Genomic DNA, 20,061 nt, shown 5'->3' with positions numbered 1-20,061 from the left:
ACAGAAAGTGAGAGGCAAAACACTGTACAGTTTCTGTGCTGTGTTTATGGTGGGTTTGGGTTTTGCACTTGGATTCATACCTTTTTATCTTTTAACAGATAATTCTTGTTCTTTTCTTTGGGCACGTTGGGAGGCATGTTACGAATGTTTTTGGCAATTCAAGGCAGAACTGGATCAAGTAATAGCTGCATTTTACTTTCTGTGATGTCATGGTCTGGGTCATACAGACTCCTAAATCCTGGAGGGCCTTGTTCAGACTATTTGCAGCCAGAGCACGTGAAAATAGCAGAGAGGACTCTTTCTTTATGGGTTTGCTGGATGAACTCTGAGTCGCTTTGCACTGTGCTGAGCTAGTTTATTGCAAGAAATAGGAAAAGCCTTGCTGTCCATTGGAAGACCACAGCAGTCTGAGTAATGTCAAGTCTCATTTGGATGCATCAGCACTGCACTGCTGATGATTCTGTCTCCAGCTGTTTCCTCTCAAGGAACGCCATCTTCTGAAGCAATCTCCCGTGTGTTTGGGCTTTGTGCCTTGTTCTCTTCTGGCCATCATACCATACTTTTCCCAGTTTTTACTGCTCAGGTGCTGATCTGCTCCTCAGCAGTACCAATGAGAGAGTTCAAAGCAGTATGACAGATGTGAAACCAGTGGATGTCCTGGTGGGAGGTATAGTCTTAAGACTGAGTAGATTTGGGATTAATTTTTCTCTTCCTGGGAATAGCAGTACATTGTGTGTTTCATGGTCACCACATAAATCATGTCTCTTACATATGTAGCTGCGGAAAAAAGCCCTTGGGAGCAGGTCCTACAGAGACAAGGACAGCGTATAGTAAGACAGCTCTAAAAGGCAAGTATTTCACTTGAGGCAATGTAAAGTGCAAAGTATGCAGAAGAAAAAACTCTGGAGGAAATTTTTTTCCTCTCTGAAAACTTTTGCTTTCCCTTTTCATAGTGTGAAGGACATCAAAATTAATTGCTTTGTAGTATCCTTGGAATTGGAGAGATGGGAGAAATATTTGGAAAGAGAAATGGGCTCAAATTAGCCTTGCATGCCTGCCCCTAAAACTGCAGTGGTCTTTCTGTAATTCATCCTGTTTTACATGGAGTGCTTGCCAAAAATTTGATTATTTTTAATTTTGTTTAAAATAATGATTGCAATAATATTTAGAGCTACAAAGAAGCTGATATCAAGATAGTAAAGCAGTTAATTCATTTTTTTGTTCTGATCATCTAATAAATTTATTTTTTGCAGTAAATGTCTTTTTTCCTCTAACACTGAGACTTGAAGTGATAGAAAGGAATGGTATAAAAGACAAGTGTATGCCAGTGCTAGAGAAGCCAAGGACGTGCAAAGAAAACAGATTAATTTAGTGGCAAACAGGCAGAGACCATGAAGAGCACTTTTTACAGCAGATATCTTGCACAGCCAGCAAAGGGACTGGAGCGAGCTACTGAGATAACCTCACATTTTAGTACCTAAACAACAGCAGCAGCATTTTGTATCCTTGCAGGCGTTTCAAGGCCTTGTCAAGGGGGGGAGCAGATGCAGAAGAGTTGTGAGGATCCATTCAGTGGGAAGTGTTGTGCTGTTGTGCTGTAAAGAGTGGGCGCTTAATTAGATCCAAAGGATACCAAAGGAGTGAGGAAACAAAAGTGTTAATATGAAAGGCTAATAATTGAGTTCATGTAATTAACAGTGTCTGATTCAAGCTGAGAGCTGGGAGGCAAATTAGTTACTGTTTAATAAGTTTAAAGATAAAGATCATGCTAAATCAATTCTATCATTTTATTTAAGTGTAAGTTTTGTCATTTCAAAAGTCATAGTAAGCTATATGTAATATAAAAACAGGCTCTGTTATAGTATATCCTTTTACCATGGATTATTTTCAAGAAGTTAGAATTGAGTACTTTTCAAGGACAGGGAAACACAAGAAAAAGCATTGCTTCAAATCAGAAATTAATCAGATTTTGGCATTACAATTTCATTAAGATTTGGAGTTTATTTCCAAAAGTGCAGAGAATCAGTAGATTTTTGACATCTAAGGAATTCTGTTAAATACACTTTTGCAGTCATAGGAGCCCTCGTGGAATTTCAGTGTGTAAGGGGTATACATGGTTGTTAGGATTTCCATGAATTTATCAGGAATGTTGAATTATGAAATAGGCTTCAGGTAATCTCCCTATCATTGCTGCTGCTCCCACTCTTTCTTAGCACCAACCAGTTTCCACTCTCTTGTCTTCTTTCCTTTTGTGATGTGATGCCCTGATAAAGAGCGGCCTCTGGATATGCTGGGGACAGCAAGTGATTTTCTCCTTTTCCAAATTTAAAAAGATATGTCTATCCTCTCAAGGCTTAGGTAGTTGTATAGAAACTGCAGCTTATGCACTGTGAATTTAAAGCTGCAGTTTCTACAGGAACTGCAATCATGTGCAACAAAAATGAAGATATCCTGTATTATCTACTAACTTGTCTCACTGCTAGTACTGTCCTGCGTGATCAGGACTTAATGCAGTAAAGCATGCAAAAACATGCCAAGGTTTAAACACACTAGTACCGTTGCCAGGCATGTGCTTAAATACTTTATTGTCCTAACCCTCCATTTCTCTGAAATATTACATTAAAAATATATATGTAAGAATTATCACAGAGTAAGTGAAATGAAGAGCAGATGACATAGGAAATAAAAATTCATGCCAGTGTGTCTCTTTCTGCTTTGAAAGTCAGTGGAAGTGCATAAACTCAGTTTCTGCATAGAACTGAGTAGCATGCTGAGCACGTTGCAATACACTTAATCTAATTTCTATTACATTAGAGGAACCTGCTGGTGTATGTGAAAGTCCACTGTAACATAAGGGACTGTAGTTTCAACTACATTTACTAATGTACAATTTTTATTTCACTTGTTTTTCAACAAAACCTTGTGTAATTGACAACTCGTTCTGTATCTGTTGGCACGCACTTGTTCACAGACTGCACATAACCTTGAATAAGAGACAGTAATGTTGAGGAGAAGTTTGTGTTAGAACTGGATCTGAAATAATAAAAACTTCAAAAGAAATGGTTTATGTACTAATAGAGCCTCAAGATGGTGTAACTAAACCCTGTTATGCCCATAACCTGGGAAAAAACCCTAAGGTACAAAGAGGCATGTGAGCAGGAAAGGAAAAAAAAGAAGTTTTTGGTCAAGACATTTTGTTGCTATCCTGATTAGAGCAGGTTGTTTCCAAAAAATTTCCTGCTGAAGACAGTTGAGCAGAGGAATTTGTACCATGGACACTCTGATAACAGTGGCAGCACCTGCCCAAACAAGCAAGTCTTGGCTGCAAAACCCCAGCCATTTAGAAACTCTTGCAGGTGTTTGTACGCCTTAAGTTTTACTTCACTCAGGTTTTCCATAACATGGTAAATTAATTTAGTTGGAGTGCCTACCAGCAAACTGAGTCATACTGCTTACACAAAGACATTTGCAAAGACATGATGTTTGGTGATTTGTTCGTGGAGCTTTGCATTCGTAATTTACATTTGCTGGAGGGAAGAGGAGACAAGACTGAGCACGCTCCCTTCCCGAAGAAACCCTGGGGTTGTTGCAGGCAGGCAGCTCGGTGCGCTTTCTCCCCAGGATTGCAGCAGCGACAAAGCAGAACTGAAAGTGCTTAGCAGCAAATAATTAACTGAAGTGGTTTGACTTCAGTAGCTTTTCCCCAGTCTAAAGCTTTGACTGCCATTTCGTTTAGATTGAAATCGAGAATTGTTGTTGCTCACAGCAGCACTGCAATATTGAGAGGCACCAAGGTTTCTGGACTTGTGGGTCTCATTTACTAGTTGTTTATGTTTATTTTTCATTTGTACCTTTGCTGCTGCCTTTCTCTTTGTGGGTTTTGTTATGGTTTTGCTGATTGTATTTTATTCCAGATATTTTATCCATCTCCAGGATGAAGACTTGCTCAACACTTCTTACCTTGAAAATTACAGTGTCCAGTCTGCTTTGGTCTTTCTCTTACTACGAATTTCCCAGCAATCAACATTTCTTTTGTCACTTCTAGTCTTGTGCTTTGTTATGTCATTGCCCATAATATTTAATTTTTCTTTCTGGTTTTTGGTGGGTTGGTTTTTGTCTGTTGTTCCTGTTCAATGTACATACTTATTTAGAATATTATTGGGAAGACTTAGTTACATGAAGTAGGAGTCATGATGAAGCCCCAGGTTTCTGCAGCATGACAGTAACAGATGGCCTTTATATTGACCTTAAATTAACTGGGCTTAATATGGAGCTTGCTTGCTCTAGATGCCCTTCAATGTGTTGTGGTTTAACCCCAGCTGGCAGCTAAGCCCAACACAGCCACTCACTCACTCCTCTGCCCTGGTGAGATGGGGGAGCAAGTCAGAGAAGTAAAAGGGAAAAGATTCATGGTTGAGATAAAGACAGTTTAATAGGTGAAGCATTAGCTGTGCACACAAGCAATGCCAAACAAGGAATTCTTTCACTCCTTCGTATGAGCAAGCAGGTGTTCAGCCAGGAAAGCAGGGCTCCATCACATGTAACAGTAACTTGGGAAGACAAATGCCATCACTCCTATTGTCCTCATCCTCCTCTTCCCCCAACAATGTATGTTGAGCATGATGCTATATGGTATGGTATATCCCTTGGATCAGTTGAGGTTAGTTGTCTCAGCTGTGTCCCCTTCCAATTTCTTGTGCACTCCCAGTCTGTTTGCTGGTGAGAGGCAGAAAAGGCCTTGACTCTGTGTAAGCACAGCTCAGCAATACCAAAAATGTCCCCGAATTATCAACACTGTCTCCAGTACAAATCCAAAACAGAGCCATATACTAGCCACTATGAGGAAAATTAACTCTATCCCAGCCAAAACCAGCACATTCTCCATTCTTCATTCATTACCATTTACATCATTCTCGGGTACCACACTATCCAACACATCCTCATTATTTGCTACCCCCTTTCTCATCCCTTAATATAATACACAGATACTATTTCCCCTAGCCTACTGACTATGCTTGGAAAATGTCCGTAAAATGTCCATAAATGTCCCCTGAGTTTATTCAGGACAGAAGAGGTGTGGTGTGTGGAATTATTGGGCACCAAAGCCAGTTCAGATGCATTTGGTGCTACCCTCGGAACTGCCTTTTTGTAAGACTTGTCCTCCACTGCTTTGTCTTGTTCCTGCTATAGCCATTCCATGCAATCCGAATCATGGGGTACAATGATTTAAACCTATATCCATTACAATCTCTGCCCCTTGTGCCTTTGGGTCAGACTAGAACATTGAACATTCCTCCTCTTGCTCCTAGCCTGGCTAGGATTTATCCACAGACTGCAGTCCCCTATGGCAATGCCTGCTCCAGAGCCTTTATCTCTGAGCCATGGTCACTTTTGGAGTATAGCTGCTGTGGCATAGGCCTATCCACAGTCACAGCTGCTTTGAGGTGCACCAGCTCCAGTGTGGCCTTACCCACAGCCACAGCCCTTTCAGGAATTAACCTGCTCCATCGTAGCCTTACCTATGGCTGCAGTCCTTCCAGGGGAGTACCTGCTGTGATGTGGGATTATCCACAGCCACACACTTTCAGGTGCTCCAGCACGGACTTATCCACAGGCACTGATGTGTCAGTATCTACCTCCTGCAGCACAAGCTTCTCCCTGGGCTACATCCCTGCAGAGGTATTCCTGCTGCTGCTGCACTGGCACAGCCACAGCCACTTCCAGATGTACCTGCTCCCACGTGGACTCACCCACGGGTCAGATCCCTGTGACTGGAATTCACAGCACAGTCCCAGCCAGCCCAGGCCAGCAGCACAGACACTCAGCGAGTCTCTGGCCCCGGCACATCACCACTGCTGTTATCACAATGTTCCCAGGCACAGCACCGTGAGGGGATAAAGCAGCCCAGCAGCAGTGAGAGCAAAAACCAGCCACTAATGAGCCCTAGACTCTAATGTACAGGCAGGCAAGCAAAGCTCCTGACAAGCACCTGCCAATTAATAGCTACTCAGCAATTACAGCTATAAATTCAATCTAGCACATTCCAATCAAACCTGTTGTTGTTACCTTGAACCCTGCAAGACCCATGTTGGGCACCAAGATGGACTGTTGTGGCTTAACCCGAGCTGGCAATTAGGCCCCACACAGCCACTTACTCACTCCCCTACACTGGATGGTGAAGAGAATTGGAAACAGTACAGGTGAGGCATTACTTCCTTAATGTCCTAGCTCTGCCTACTTCATCAGGACATTGCTGTAACCTCTGCCCAACTCTTGTGCTGCTAGATTGCCTGCACAAGTTCACTGTTTAGTGCTAATAGCAAAAGGACCGGGTTTTGAGTGGACCTCTGAACAAAAGCAGTTATTTATTGCTGAGGCCTCTGTTTTGCTTCGGGTATGTTTGAAAGATAAGTTACAAAAATTCAAAGTATGCTGGCCTTTTTAATGCCATTATTTGATTACATGTGATTGCAGCACTCCTTTAATAGTAAAACATGGCCATTAGTGGATGGGGGAAAAAGAAGGTACATGAGGGAGTGCAAAGCTGTACAGGCTTTGCTGGAATGAAGTGCATGTGCTACTTGTACACACTGTGTCACTGAGAAACTATGAGTAGCTCTTGGAGTGTAAGACTGCCTTGCACTTGTGCTTCATTTGTTTCTGCAAGGCTAGTTCTGTGTATCCCTCTTAAAGTCAAGTGTGACCCAAAGTGTGGTGGAGAAAAACGTTGAAGTTTCAAGTGGAACTTGGGAAGAAGTCTCTTGTAGTTCGTGCTTCAGGAGCAGCTTCAGGAATAAGCAAGGAGAAAATGTTACATGAGAGAATAATTTGTGAGGCTTCGCTGCAGTACTCTTAATTCTCCAATGAATAGTTGTAGATCATGATTGCGGATTATTTGCTTGGAACAGTGGTGGCAGCTTTCTTTGCAGATTCCTCTGGCCCGAGTTATCTGTAGTGACTGAAGGACGGATGTTTGCTGAGGTTCAAATGCTTTGTCTGCAAGCAGCACGTGTCATTTTTTTCTCTGCAGACACTCTTGATACTAAGTTTGTTCATCATTCACCAATTGGCCTTTTGTTTTGAAAGGACCCTCAGTCTGTGATGGGATAACCACATGTTGCATAACAACCAGACAAGGCAAAGCAAAACTGTGCTTTGCCACCCTGTGCTAGCCTGAAAGTGAGGTGATGTTCCTGGGCTGGAAGGAGCAGCAATCAGGGACTGCACAAACCCATCTTACCAGGAGGCTGCTGTGGCCCCGGCTGGAGGGTTCTCACCTCTGCTGTCCTCTTCTGGGCAAAATCTCTGCCCCTCCTGCTTTGAACAAAGAAAGGAGCATTTTACAGCTGCTTGATGGATCCTCAGAATTCTGCTTTGTTACCCTTTAGATTTAAGAATCACTGAAACTTGCATTAAGTACTTTTCTTGTGTTTGGCCTGTGTGTCCGGGCAAACCTCACCTTCTACCCCAATTGTTGGTCATGTGGCAGGAGCCCACTTGTGCATTTTCATCAGAACAGCTGAGCTTTGCAAAAACTGGCTGGAGCTCCACAGCTGGGCTGGAGCCTAGCCCAGCAGCAGTAGCTGTTAATGGCGTGATTGAAGCCTTTAATTTAACCCCTTTCCAGCAGTTGTACTGACTGGTGTTGGAGCTGTCAGATATCACTGTCACACCATTACCCTTCAAAGCAAAGCATGCAGCAGTAATCCCGTAGAGCAAGGCTCCTATTTGCTGCACCTCCAGTTACGGCTGTTCCTGTTAACTACTTCATCTATGGCATATAAATTTCAGTCCCAGTCTTAATTTAAATGTAAAGAGAAAATGGAGAGTATTTTTATCAGTGGTTGTGTAGATAAATATTTTATCATGGATGTGTAGAAGGCAATAATTGCTTATTAGAATTCTCAAATAGGCATGTGGCAAATCTTCTGTGTAAATAACCAAATTGTGCCAGATAGTCTAATGACGTTCAATAATAATTTTCCATGTGATGGGAGCAATCTTCCATGATGACTTAGGGCATCAGAATTGAGTTGAAATTTAGTTTGTAATAATGATCATATGATCAATAATGAAGATTTAAGTAAGGTTCTGGCCCAAAGCATCCGTCAAATACAGGCTTCAATTTCAAAGGTAAAGAGAGAACAGCTAATTTAAAAGTTCTTTTATCAAAGGTAGTTTTTATAGCAGGAATAATGAGTAAGTACAGACTAGCAATTTGTGGTCTAGTCCTTTTTTTGCATTAATATGATTAATTTGTTTTCAGTTCTTTTGTTCAAGAAATTAATTTCTTCTCTCACTTTGCAGGAGACTTTGAAGTTAGCATCTAACTATCAACCTTTGTCTCTCTCCTCTCACCCACTCACATTCCTGGAGTGCATTTATGCAGGTTGAGAGCAAGAAATGCAGTGCCCAGCTCTAGGGAATGGATTAATATTATCAGTCTTAAATTTCGGTTGTTCAGTTTCACATTTAAATGCACTAAACAGAACCAGTTTGATTTCAAGTTAAACATTTATTCTGCTTTTTTAAATGGTTGTAAAACTCATATTTTAAAAACGTATATCTATGATAAAACTTTTCCCAGTAGGACCAGTTTCTTTTCTGCTTCAAGTGCTTTCTTAAAAAAGATCCTGAAATAAACTGTTTCTTCAAAGTTTCAGAGTTCTTTGTAATAAAGAAATGTCATCAGAGTTAGTTCCCAATATTCTGACACAAGCTTTTCTGATATACATTTCTTTTCCAAAACTTTTTCTCAGTTGTATTTCTGCTGTTTCTATTGTCAAAGTGACTGAAATGATCAGACCCCGCCAGCCCTCCATGTTTATTATAAATCCTGAAATATGCAGTGTATGTCATGTTGTTACAGCTTTTCAACTATGGTCCTCTCATGAAATAATGAATATAGAAATCACTAAGGGGGAACTGAATTGTAAAAATTAAAGTGATGGTGCAAATCAGCAGAAAGGGCCTACCCAGTCTCAAACACAAGGAATGGATGGCTTGAGAGCTTGGGCTGCAAGGCTTACTGCCAACAAAGACCTGAGTTCAGGATGTCTGCTCTTTTGAGCTAGCAGCTGGTGATGTTTTTAACCTCTGAAAGAGGAAAACAGAGATACAGTGTTTCTGTCAGCTGGAAAGCAACAATCTCTTTTGCCCAAATGTTTATAGTTCTGATGTAATTATTTTTGCACAAAAAGATGCAACAGTAGGCTTTTTGAATTTCTTCATGGAAAGATGAGAAAACCAGTAAATGTGCATGTGGGAACAGCTTCATGATAAGACTACTTGCTGGGGTTAATGTGACTCAGGTCCTGACTCAGCACAACTCTCTGTTATGTGGTTCTGTTGCCTCTTTTCACTGGTAGGGTTGTTTGGGATTTTTTTTTCTGTGGTTTTAGGGGGTTTTTGTGTTGTTTGTGGTGTGGGGCTTTTTTGTTTTGTTTTTTACTGGATTCTTTCATTTCTCTAAAAAGTTCAAAGTTAAATCCATTTCCTGAACAATACCATTAAAACTTTCAGAAATTCTGTGCTGGGTGTGAGAAAGTCTTTAATCAGTTTTCTTGAATTAAATAAGAGCTTTGGTTGTGCTCTGAAAGGTCCAGTTTCATGTTTAAAAAAAAAAAAAACACAGAACGGGTATATGCACATCTATACATACAGACTTTTTAAAACTGGAAACGTGGATATAGGTGCAGGTTTTTCAAGAGGCTTATGGAGGAAGTCAGCAGCTCTGAAGAGCTCGACCTGATAGCAGCCACAGGCAGCTCAAAGAGCAGCAGTTGTAGAAAAAAAGGGGTGTGCCAGATTTCTTCCACTGCCCACAGTGCTGCTGAGTTCTGAATTTTGTGTTTGCCTTCTGCAGCTAGAGAACCTAACAGAAAGAGTTGGATCTTTTTCATGTGTACTTGGGTTTGGGCTCGATTCTCTGCAATGTGAGGTGTCTCAAGTAAAAAAAAATTGAGAGAACTGTCTAATTCTACTGTGCATTGCAATGACTCTCTGATGGAGATTCCTGACACAAAATGCCTTTCAGTTTATCAGTTTGTCATAAATTAGAAAAGAAAAAACAAACAAACAAGAAACCCAGACAAACAAAAAACCCACAAAAAGTGTGGGGAAGTTTAAAACCAAAATCTCCTTTGTTTTCCACTACACAAACTTTATAATTTTTTTTTTTTAATCTGTCTCCTTTTTAACAAAGTAAAGCAAATCACTGCTTTCCCAGAATGAAAGTAATGCAAAATTTGGCTTTTTTTCCCCCTGAAATGAGGGGTTTCATTGCTGATACTTCATACATCTGTGGTGAAAAACCATTTGTAGGTCTCTAAATGAGCAGTGCTTTCTCTTGATTTACCTCCTCAATTTTGCCAGGGTTTTTAAGTAACTCAAAGTCGGCATATTTTCTGATCTTCTTGGTAAATTATTGTTTGGTACAACATAAAGTGAAAGTAACATAGAGTTTTTAAATGTTAGCTATTACAGTGATGATGTGAATGGGGGTATACTTGCAGAAAGTCGTCAGTATTACAGTAGCAACACATTTTACAAGAATGTCTAAGCCTTGAGCATATTGATTCATCCAGCACAAAAGCTTCCATTCATTTGCAGTATAGATCATCTGAAATTCCATGTGCTTGAGACAGGGATATTGGCATGTAGGTACACAAGTATAGTATCAATACAAATACGATAGTGGGCCTGTGTTAGCCTCTGCTTCTGCAATGTGTCTTAAAGGATTTATAGCATGGCTGTAGAAGTTTTCCTGGAGGCATTGGTCTGAGCTTCTCCTTTTCTTTCCTTGCCACTTTTCAAAAAGAAAATACATTTTTTGTTGTTCTTGGAAACACTGAAGAGAAATTGAGAAAATGGAAAATAATCTTAATAGAAATATTGTACAGCTTTGTATACATGAAAATGAAGAATTGATAAAATCTGAAAAATGTTATTTTGAGGGAAATGGAGAACACCGTTGACCCTTAGGGATAGGTGGCTTGAACTGAAGAGCAAATAAAAACAAATCAAGACCATTGGAATTCAGAAAGAGGTTTGCCATGTTCAGCTACGGCTTTCATGGCAAGGAGCTCCTCGTGGTTGTTTTCTCATCAGTGAGTGCTTCACTTCAAAACCACTCGAAATTCCTAGCCCCACAGTTACAGAAAGCAGGCTGGAGGGTGGTGGTGATAGGGACATGTGGCTCACAGAGGTGCTGCTTTCCTCTTTAATTGTGGGTGTTTGTTCAGGAGGCGACTGAGGCCAAGGTACAGCACACTGCATTAGCCATCCTCGCCAGAGGGCCAGCACCCGGGCAAGGAATCTGGACTTGGCTGACCAGACTGTTCCTACCCCGAAGTACCCTGTAGCAAACTGGTATTTGCTTTGTTTGTGATTCATTTATTTTCTCTCTTCCTTTTGTTGTGCTTTTCCCACAGGACAAAATGCTCTCACTAGGGGAAGTGGTGGCTCTTCCCCAGGCCCATTGTCAGCTCTTGAGCAAGAAGGGCCCCATTTGGGCAGTATCCAGTTGGGCTTTACCTCATGCCTCCCTTGTCTGCGTCACATCCTGAGTCCTCTGGCTTCACATTTAACCATTCTTGATGTTGTTTGTTTAGGGTTTTTTTTCATTCCACTGAAACATTACTGCTCTTCCTGATGCCAAAACCACTCTCTCTATCTTCAAGTCCTCCCTAGAAACCCGTGTCTTTTACTGGTTTCCAACATTATTTCACAAAAGTTCTTTTTGGCCATACCTGTACAATAAAAGTTAGTGCGGACAAGTGTAAGGATTTTTAGGCAGAGCTGGCAGGTCTTACTCATCCTTTTTGTACCAACAAGAGCTCTAGTACAGAGGCAGTTCCTGCCAGCAACAAGAACACTTCTGTATTGTACCATTTGAGTAACGAGTGTAAAATGCATCAATCAAAGACCTGCTGTGTCTCAATCACATATTGGCCTTTATATTAATACAGTTTTAACACAAAGATAGCTGCCGTAGTTCTGGACTTGCTTCATCTTGTTTAGAAAATTGATCAGAAGGTATTTGATTTCCCTGCTGCAGAATGCTGTGTCCTCATATCGACTTTTCTTTCTCTGAAGCCCATTTCTGTTGAGGGGGTTTTTTGTGTCATCATTTTTCTGGACTCTGCTTCTGTTTGTTACAAGTGAATTTATGTCTTAGCACTGCCTCACTTCTTATTGTTACAGGGCTTTACAAAAGCTGCACTTTCTCTATAATTGCTAATGAATTACGTTCTTCAAAATCATTGTAAAATGTTTTTCAGCCCTGTGGCTCCCAGCCTTAGTGTTGAAAGCAGTGTATTTGAGATGGGTGAAAAAAACCCTTCTGCTTTCATTGTTGGCAAAGGGTAGAGAGAGGGTCCAGTGTTTGCCCTGAGATGTGTTAGGTTCCGTAGATTCTGGTGTTTGCATCAAGCTGAGAGGCAGGATATTTCTTCCCTCTCCAATACTATAAGCAGACATGTGAGTACTCTAGCAGTGCTCTGAAGCTCTGAAGCTGCATTTCATCAGTAGTTAAGCTAAGTATTTGCCTATGTCTGCACTTTTGTATGAGGCATTGAGACACTTGGACTTTGTTTCATGCTTAGAAGTATTTATTGTTTGAAATTTCTTTTTTTTTTTTTTTTTTTTTTTTTTTTGTTGTTGTTGTTGTTGTTGTTGTTGTTGTTTTTTTATTTCTTTATTCTGACTGTGGCTCATATCTAGTGACTTGTAAGCAATTTCCATTGCATATACCTGTGCTGTCTCTTTACAAGAGCTTCCCTGCTTCTTCCCCAGCACCTCTGCAGAGGCTCAGTATGGTGGAGGACTCCAGGCAGAATTATTGCTTTCAAAGTAAATCTAGCTCTTACAAGCCTTCAGTGCTCTGCTGTCTTTCAAATACATCTTCATTTAATAACTTTAGAAGCTGGACTAGAACATGCAATATGTGTTCAGAGCAAAGAGAGAAAACATTTGGTGAAAGACTGGCAGAATTCCCTCACAGAAGTTTTCTGCTGTATGTATCTTATTTACACCTGCTGAAATAGTTTCATAAAACTATTTATATATCTATGAGCTTTTCAGTCGTCTCCCTTTTGCTGGTTATATCACTGTATTTTCTCAGCACTCATCTGGGTCTCACTTTGCACACCCGCTGTCTGCACAGTGAGATTAATCCTGTCTTGGGATATGCAGAGGAGTGCTTAAATTTATGATTCAAATGGATACAGCTCCTGTGGCAGAAATTGTGAAGAGGTTCATGAATTTTTAATTAGAATATATTAATTCAATGAATATAATTTCCTAAACTAAGTTGTGGTTTGGAGCACAGATGTGGCTTACTGTTTAAGTAATTAAAATATGCACGTTCCCCCTAGAATGTGTGAGCCATATCCTGGATAACCAAGTTTCCTTTCAGATGCTTTTGTCTGCTATGCTTGTGTATTTCGGGAGCAGAACAGCAGTGCCTTCAGATAGGCTGTGATAGGCCTCTTATCTGTTACATTACATACAGAACAAGTGGACTGAAGTTGTCATGGAAGGAAAAGTCCCTCATGAATTCAAAACCTGACATTCAGGAAATGGTTTTTCAGCTTCCCATGTATTTTGTGCTTTGTACTTTCTTCCCAGTTGCATTTTGCAGACGTAGCTCATAAATGGTTGCAAAACTGTTTTGAAGATTTTTATGAGGGAAGTCGTATATAAAACCAAAATCACAATATTTAGAAACCTGCAGTAATTTGAAAAGAAAATGTGTGCAAATGATCACATAAATTCAATGTACAAAGTAGACAGGAAAAGCTACCTGTGAAGGAAGCTTCTTTCTTGATCCCTGAGGCAAACAACTAAAGATTTGAAGCATGAGCTACAAATCCTGCTTGTTAAGCTTGCAACTACATTTTCTTCCAAAACGTAGTAGTAGTAGTAGTAGTAGATCTGTAAAAAGCACTTCCCCAGCTTGCACTTCTGCACCAGGGCTCCCAAGGTTACCAGTGTGGTTCTGCAGTCACTCTCTGTGGCACCCACAGTGTTGAAGGGTTGGTGATCCCAGGGGTTCCTGGGCAGTGCTACACCTGACATCCATCCCTTCCTCCAGCTCCTGGATCAGAGCTTCTGCCAGGACCACAGAGCCTTGTCCTGCACTCATCCTCTTGATAGTATTGGCTTTGGATGAAGGAGGAAGAAGGAAGGAAACAGGACTGCTAAGAAATGGCATTAAAGGTGGGAGAACAAAATTCCTCTGCAAGCTGAGATTGTTTTAGGTCAGGTGTAGGCAACTTGATGGAGGATGCAAAACCAGCACAAATACCTACTTTAAATTCAGTGGGCTTACTCTACAGGATATTAGCATTACTAATTTTTAAAACTTCCCCTTGGGTTTATTATCAGTATTTGAGATTCTGTGCTGTGCTGACCTTGGACCTCAAGGGGAGCTAGACAAGCTGGTGCTAAGCCACTCTTCGCCTTTTATCTAATGTGTTCCCTGGGGATTAGATACAATTTATGGACATCTCAGTTTCTCCGGAATATTCAGCTCTTAGTTGCTGGTTTTAGTAGTGTATTGGCCAAGTTCAATATGCACCAACAGTTTCTGGGTACAGGGATAGATGCCCTGCCCAGAAACGACGCAAGTAAATCAATCACCTTTGGGAAACACTGGATTTAATAGTGTAGCTTAAGGAGTCTGCACTTGATCAGATTGTTGGGTTTCTTCAGAGCACTGTGTAGCATGTAGGTGATATTAATGTTCTGGTACATCTCAGACAAGCTCTATGGGCACATGTGGAGGGCGGTTACCTGGGGCAGCAAGGCTGCTCACGTGCCTTGATGCCTGATGCCTGCTTTGTCCAGACAAGAGCTCTGGAAGTGCAGGCTAGGGATGTCTCTTGCAGCAGCCACTGTTTCTATAAGCCCAGGCTGTCCTTGGTTTCATTTTTATGTTTTGGCTCAGAAGGATGAAAGATGTAATTTAATGAAACTAACCTTTAAAAATATTTTCTGAAAATATTGTATAGCGTGCTAGAGAACATGCCAACAGTACAAGATTTGCTCAACCTTCTACAATTAGCCTTTGGTTAAAAAGGGCCCTGATCCTGATGGATTAAAGTCAACACAACCTGTGGATTTTAAAGTGAGGTTTAATGGATTTTAACCAAAATAAATAGAATTGCTTGGGGCTGATGAAAGTTCTATGATCTTAGAATACAGATACAGATCTGATACAGATCTAAGACAGAAGTTTAGTTGAGAGTACTATTTCCCCAAGTATTTCCCTTTGTCTTGTGTAAATAGCAATAGCACTATCAGGTGTTTTGCGTTCCAGCATTGCGAGGTAGGGCTCTAGAGGAGGGAGAGGAAAGTTGTCCTTGCTTCTGCCCTCCACAGTCTTCTTGGTCCTATAAAACATCTCCTGTTCTAATAGGGGGAGCTTGACAGCAAATGAGAAAAAAGAAAGTAAATTCAGTCAGATTTTTTAGGATTTATTTACATGGGATGCAGCTGACTGTTCAGATTAGTAGTTTTATGCTGCAAATTGGAACTTTTAATCTAATTTTAGTCTCAGGCTTCAACTTCACGAGAAACTGCTCAAGCCTAAGACTTGTTGGGGAGGTGAGGCAGCATCTTATAAATGGTAATTTACAAAAAAACTACTGTATTTAAAAAATAAAAATAAAAAGCACTTGGAGCAGAGCAGCTTTTAAAGACAACAAATAAATCATCAGGAACTTGGGATCTAAAGGCCTCTTGGGGACATGGTGGGTTCTCATGACTAGCATACTGAAACTGTAACATAAAACTGATAAAATACTCCTTTTCTCCTCAGTGCAGCAGAGTATGGACAAATGAGGTGCTCACGAATGGCAAGTGTCTGGATCATGGAGCTTGTCTTTCTCTACCTCCTTGCAAAGAGCTAGGCAGGGATTGGAAAGTGTCTGAGGAAGATTTGCAGCAATATGCCTGCAGCCTTTTCCAGGTGCAAAACTTAGTCAGATTCCATTTTGTCAGAACTAATGGAGAGAGAGGGGGATGCCTGGTGCCAGACAGCTAGTTTCATTTATCTGATCTGTGAACTACTCTGGAATTTCCCTGGCCTTGGTCCAGCTTCGGCTTGATTAGAGGAGTCCTTGTTGGATCTGTAAATGGACATGTTCGCCTTTTCATGTCTACTTTCACTCAAGGACTTCATTTCCGTTTTTGTGCTACGGAATCAGCAAAAACAGAGGTGCAGACAATGCACGGTCAGGCGAAATCCCCCAGCAGGGCAGTGACCCGGTGGCAGCCTTGCACATGAGCAAGGACATGGCCTTGAGCCATCCTGTGCCCTCCCTGGCTGCCTTGGCCAGCAGTGCAAGCTGACTCGATTGTGTGATGGCAGAGCAGGCTCCTTTCTACTCCAGATCTCGCAGACTTCCTGAGTGAGTTAATCCGACACCACCTCATGGCAGTCAGTAGTAATTTCCTTTTTAGTATTAAAAGGCTGCATTTCCAGAAAATTGTCAGGTTTTCTTTTTTTTTTTCTTTTTTTTTTTTTTTTTAATGAAGTCCCAACAATGTTTCGTCACCCTTTGTGTAAACAAAGGGCATAGGAAGTACAATTTCACAGAGATAAGAGTTTTACATGTAGGCTGAGGAATGTGTGAACAAGTAGTCTTTCAGTACTGAGAAACAAGTCCATGTCCTTTTTTAAAATTTTTTTGAAGCGTGTACACCACTGCTTACCCAGCTGTGATGAGTAGGTTATGGAATTCACTTTGCAATAACTTCACAAGGGCTAGGGCTGGCTGAGAATAAAGTAGGAATAAGTGGCTTACCCCATGATTTCACGTGAAGATCAACCAACAAAGTGTAGTTCTCAGTACTGACAGCTGTATTATCCTCCTCCATTGTAACTGGAGTTTTCCCACTGATTTCAGCTAAACATGTTAATAGTATGTGCCTTTTAAGCAGTTGCCTTGCAGTCTTCAATTAGGTACCACCAGTGAGACTCCGTCATCTAACGTGAGGTAGCTGAAACCCAGCCGGCAAGTTGCTCTGTAAGAATTTCTCTGTCTCTCTGTCAACTGCAAAGGGAGCCTGGATGACTGAGTTCCGGAGTAGATGGTTATATCCTAGATATATCCTAGATATAACCATCTAGGTTTTAGAAAAGTGGTTTGAACTCCATACTGTTGGCAAGTTTCTGTGTGAGAAACTAGTCTTGATGAAAGGTATCTGCATCCTCTCCGTATTTTTTCCTCAGAGAATGTTCTTTTAATGCCAGATTCTTCCTGAAGGTAATTTCTTGGAAATTGCACTTATCTAACAAATTGTGTGGCAATCTAGTGAAAAATAAAACACCAGTCTTTCTATTTTGTTTTGAATGACTTCTGTCTGGCAGTTTTTCTTTATGTATTCTCCAGTGATAAGTATGAAATGAGCTGTTTTACTGGATTATTTCAGAATTTATCCTGAAATCAGTTCTTTCTAGAGTAGCTAATGTTTCCTGTATGAACTGTTTTGAAATAGGTCTTGGTTCTGCTACTCTCTTTCTTTTCCCTTTTTCTCCCCTTCATATTTCTTCTTTCTGGTGTTTGGATATTGCATTAACTTGGTATTTGTTGTATTTTAGGAGAAATCTGATGCCAGCCCCACATCTCTACAACTGCGATCTCAGATTGAGGTAAGCACTTAGATTTTGATCATCCACTTCTGTTTGTTTGTTCTTTAATTTGATATTCTGCATAAATTGGGTAAAGGCTTTCCTAGTGTCTACTCTCAGTGCTACATGTCTTCTTTTGCAGGAGTCACTTGGTCTCAGCAGCACCGCATCAACACCTGACACCGAAAGAAAGTAAGTGAAGGCACAGGAAGTGAGAAAGGAGGGAGGGGTTTTCTTTTTCCTTGGAGTAAATTAATTTTAGATTGTACTGATGTCTCTAGATTTCAGATCCAGACACTATGAATGAAACCTGTTTTGGAACCTACTCCTTTTCTTCCTCCCTTTTGGCCTTTTATTATTTTGGGGTTTTATGTCAAGGGTGGGTTATGGTTTTCTCTTCTGTGTGCATACACCAAGACAACTGGGAGTCATTTCTGAGGAACATCAATGATTTCACATTCTCTACAAACTACGCCTGCTTTAAAAATTTCTTTCTTTGACTAGACCTAAATGCAGCCAAAAAAAGATAGGTGAGGGGAAGGGAGAGTTACAGAGTTCCATCGTGTTCCTTTTCCTGTGCACTCCTGAGTTTGTAATTGTGCTTTTGAAGAAGGTGCCAAGGGCATGAAGTATTTAAAACCAAGTTAAAAGGAGCTTTAATTTTAGCGTCCTTAATGAAAACCCCTGTGTGAGGACTGAGAGGGTTTCTGTTTACTGTCACCTCCTGCTGCAATGTGTGTGCTTGTTTTCTGTGCCTCCTTCCTTTGATCCCAAGATCTTGGATCCCTGCTGCTCAGGGTAACGTGCAGTGGTGCATGAAGACAACTGACACTCTGTGTCCAATTGCCTACACTTCCATGGGGTAGTGCCAGCTGGATGAGTTCAGAGGGAGTACATGGAATCCGTTTGTGATGGGACATGCTTTTGTAAGGTTTTACAGTCTCACATTTGAATATCCTCAACTGATTCATCACTAGGCAGTTACAGGAAGGTTTCTGGCTTTTGCTAGCTCAGTAGAAGGACTGTCAGTGCCAGAGCAGTGTTTGGTGGATGCAATGTATGGGACTTGCCTGAGCACTGACCATATAGAAGTCAGTTGTATGGTAGTGAACAACTGCTTTGGGCTTGTCTGGAAGCTGCTTCATGCTGAAGGTCTCAGATAAATTGTCTTTCAGAGGTGCCTTGTCTTGCTTCATCACTCAGAGAGAAAAGCAGAGATGGTTTGCTTGGGATAGATGCTCATTTTCAAAACAGCCTAAGACAGATAAGGTGAATTTTACCTTGGGTACCATCACTGCCCCTATATTACATGCTGGTAAAAGAGAAGGTCTAGAAGTCTAGGGTTTAATACTTTGTGCTTCCAATACTCATATATGGAAAAGAATCTTTGAAGGATATAATGTCCAACATTATAATGAAAAGAGAAATGCCAAGTAGATGGGAACTGTAATCTGGGAAGCAATCCTGCAAGGTTATCCTATAATCATACAACTTTTCTCTCAGCCTCAAAGCCCTTTACCCATGGGTAAATGTCGTAATCCCACCTCAGGTAATAATGAGATGAAGATCTTGTAGGAGGACAGCACACAACTTGGAAAAACCTCCACTTCCAATTCTAGCCAGCTTCCTAAATTATGCCTCTGTGTAGGTGTTCTACCACAAATAACTGTGTGAGAAGACAGTATCAGCAAAACAGTCTCCTGAGTGACTCCTCTGAGACAGCCCATTTACCTCACTGAAAGGCAATTATATTATCTTAGTTCAGATGAAAGGGATATGATTGTTATGGACCTTTCAAGAATGGAAGTGTGCCATTTGAGGTTTTGTAGAAGGGTGTATGTGATTAACCTGATCATATATATGAAACTGGTGCAGGGCAGATTGTGCCAGATACTTGCACAATAAGAAGCAAGGCCACATGATAATTATACAAGGCGTTGGAAATAATAAATTATATCTACTCAATACTGCACAAATTATTCAAATCTGAAATTATACAGGTCTGTGCCTATTTTTGACAGCCTGCCACATCAGTGTTGACTTCGCCCCTCTAGCCTGAAGGGCTGAATTGTCACAGAAATTGCCTCTTCCATGGAGGCAGAGTTTATAAAATTGATCTGCAGGAAAACGACCAGTTCAAGCCCATCCAATACACCTATACTTTTTACTAACATGCTGAATTTGATAATTTTCAGGGAAGGATGTTGTGTTGGCCCTAGAGATTTTTTTGGGGTTTAGTATATGGCTTTCATCTGAATTCTCTGTGTGGGCATGCTACTAGAAATGGAAGCTTGTCCCTTTGGGGACACTGTTTTTAAGTCACTCTCATGCTGCATAAAAAAATATGTGATAAACCTTTTACAAAACTTCTTTTGTTGTGAGAAGACTAGTTTGCCAAATATGAAACTTGACACAGATATACA

The 20,061-nt window shown here is 40.8% G+C and overlaps 1 protein-coding gene across 5 annotated transcripts in view; it reads left to right on the top strand.

The window, feature by feature from the left end:
* Positions 1 to 20,061, top strand: part of LOC106858495 (SAM and SH3 domain-containing protein 1) — a 523,779-nt gene that overhangs the window by 444,871 nt on the left and 58,847 nt on the right. For all 5 annotated transcript variants that reach the window (XM_088161582.1, XM_088161583.1, XM_088161585.1 and 2 more), the window contains 2 exons: positions 17,609 to 17,659; positions 17,781 to 17,830. In XM_088161582.1, the coding sequence (XP_088017708.1) occupies positions 17,609 to 17,659; positions 17,781 to 17,830 (101 nt within the window). The remainder of the gene's footprint in view (positions 1 to 17,608; positions 17,660 to 17,780; positions 17,831 to 20,061) is intronic.

The sequence above is a fragment of the Sturnus vulgaris genome, chromosome 3 (assembly GCF_052056855.1).
Source record: "Sturnus vulgaris isolate bStuVul1 chromosome 3, bStuVul1.hap1, whole genome shotgun sequence".
NCBI classification, from domain to species: domain Eukaryota; kingdom Metazoa; phylum Chordata; class Aves; order Passeriformes; family Sturnidae; genus Sturnus; species Sturnus vulgaris.
Note: the sequence above shows the minus strand (reverse complement) of the source record. Positions and strands in the feature narration are given on the sequence as shown.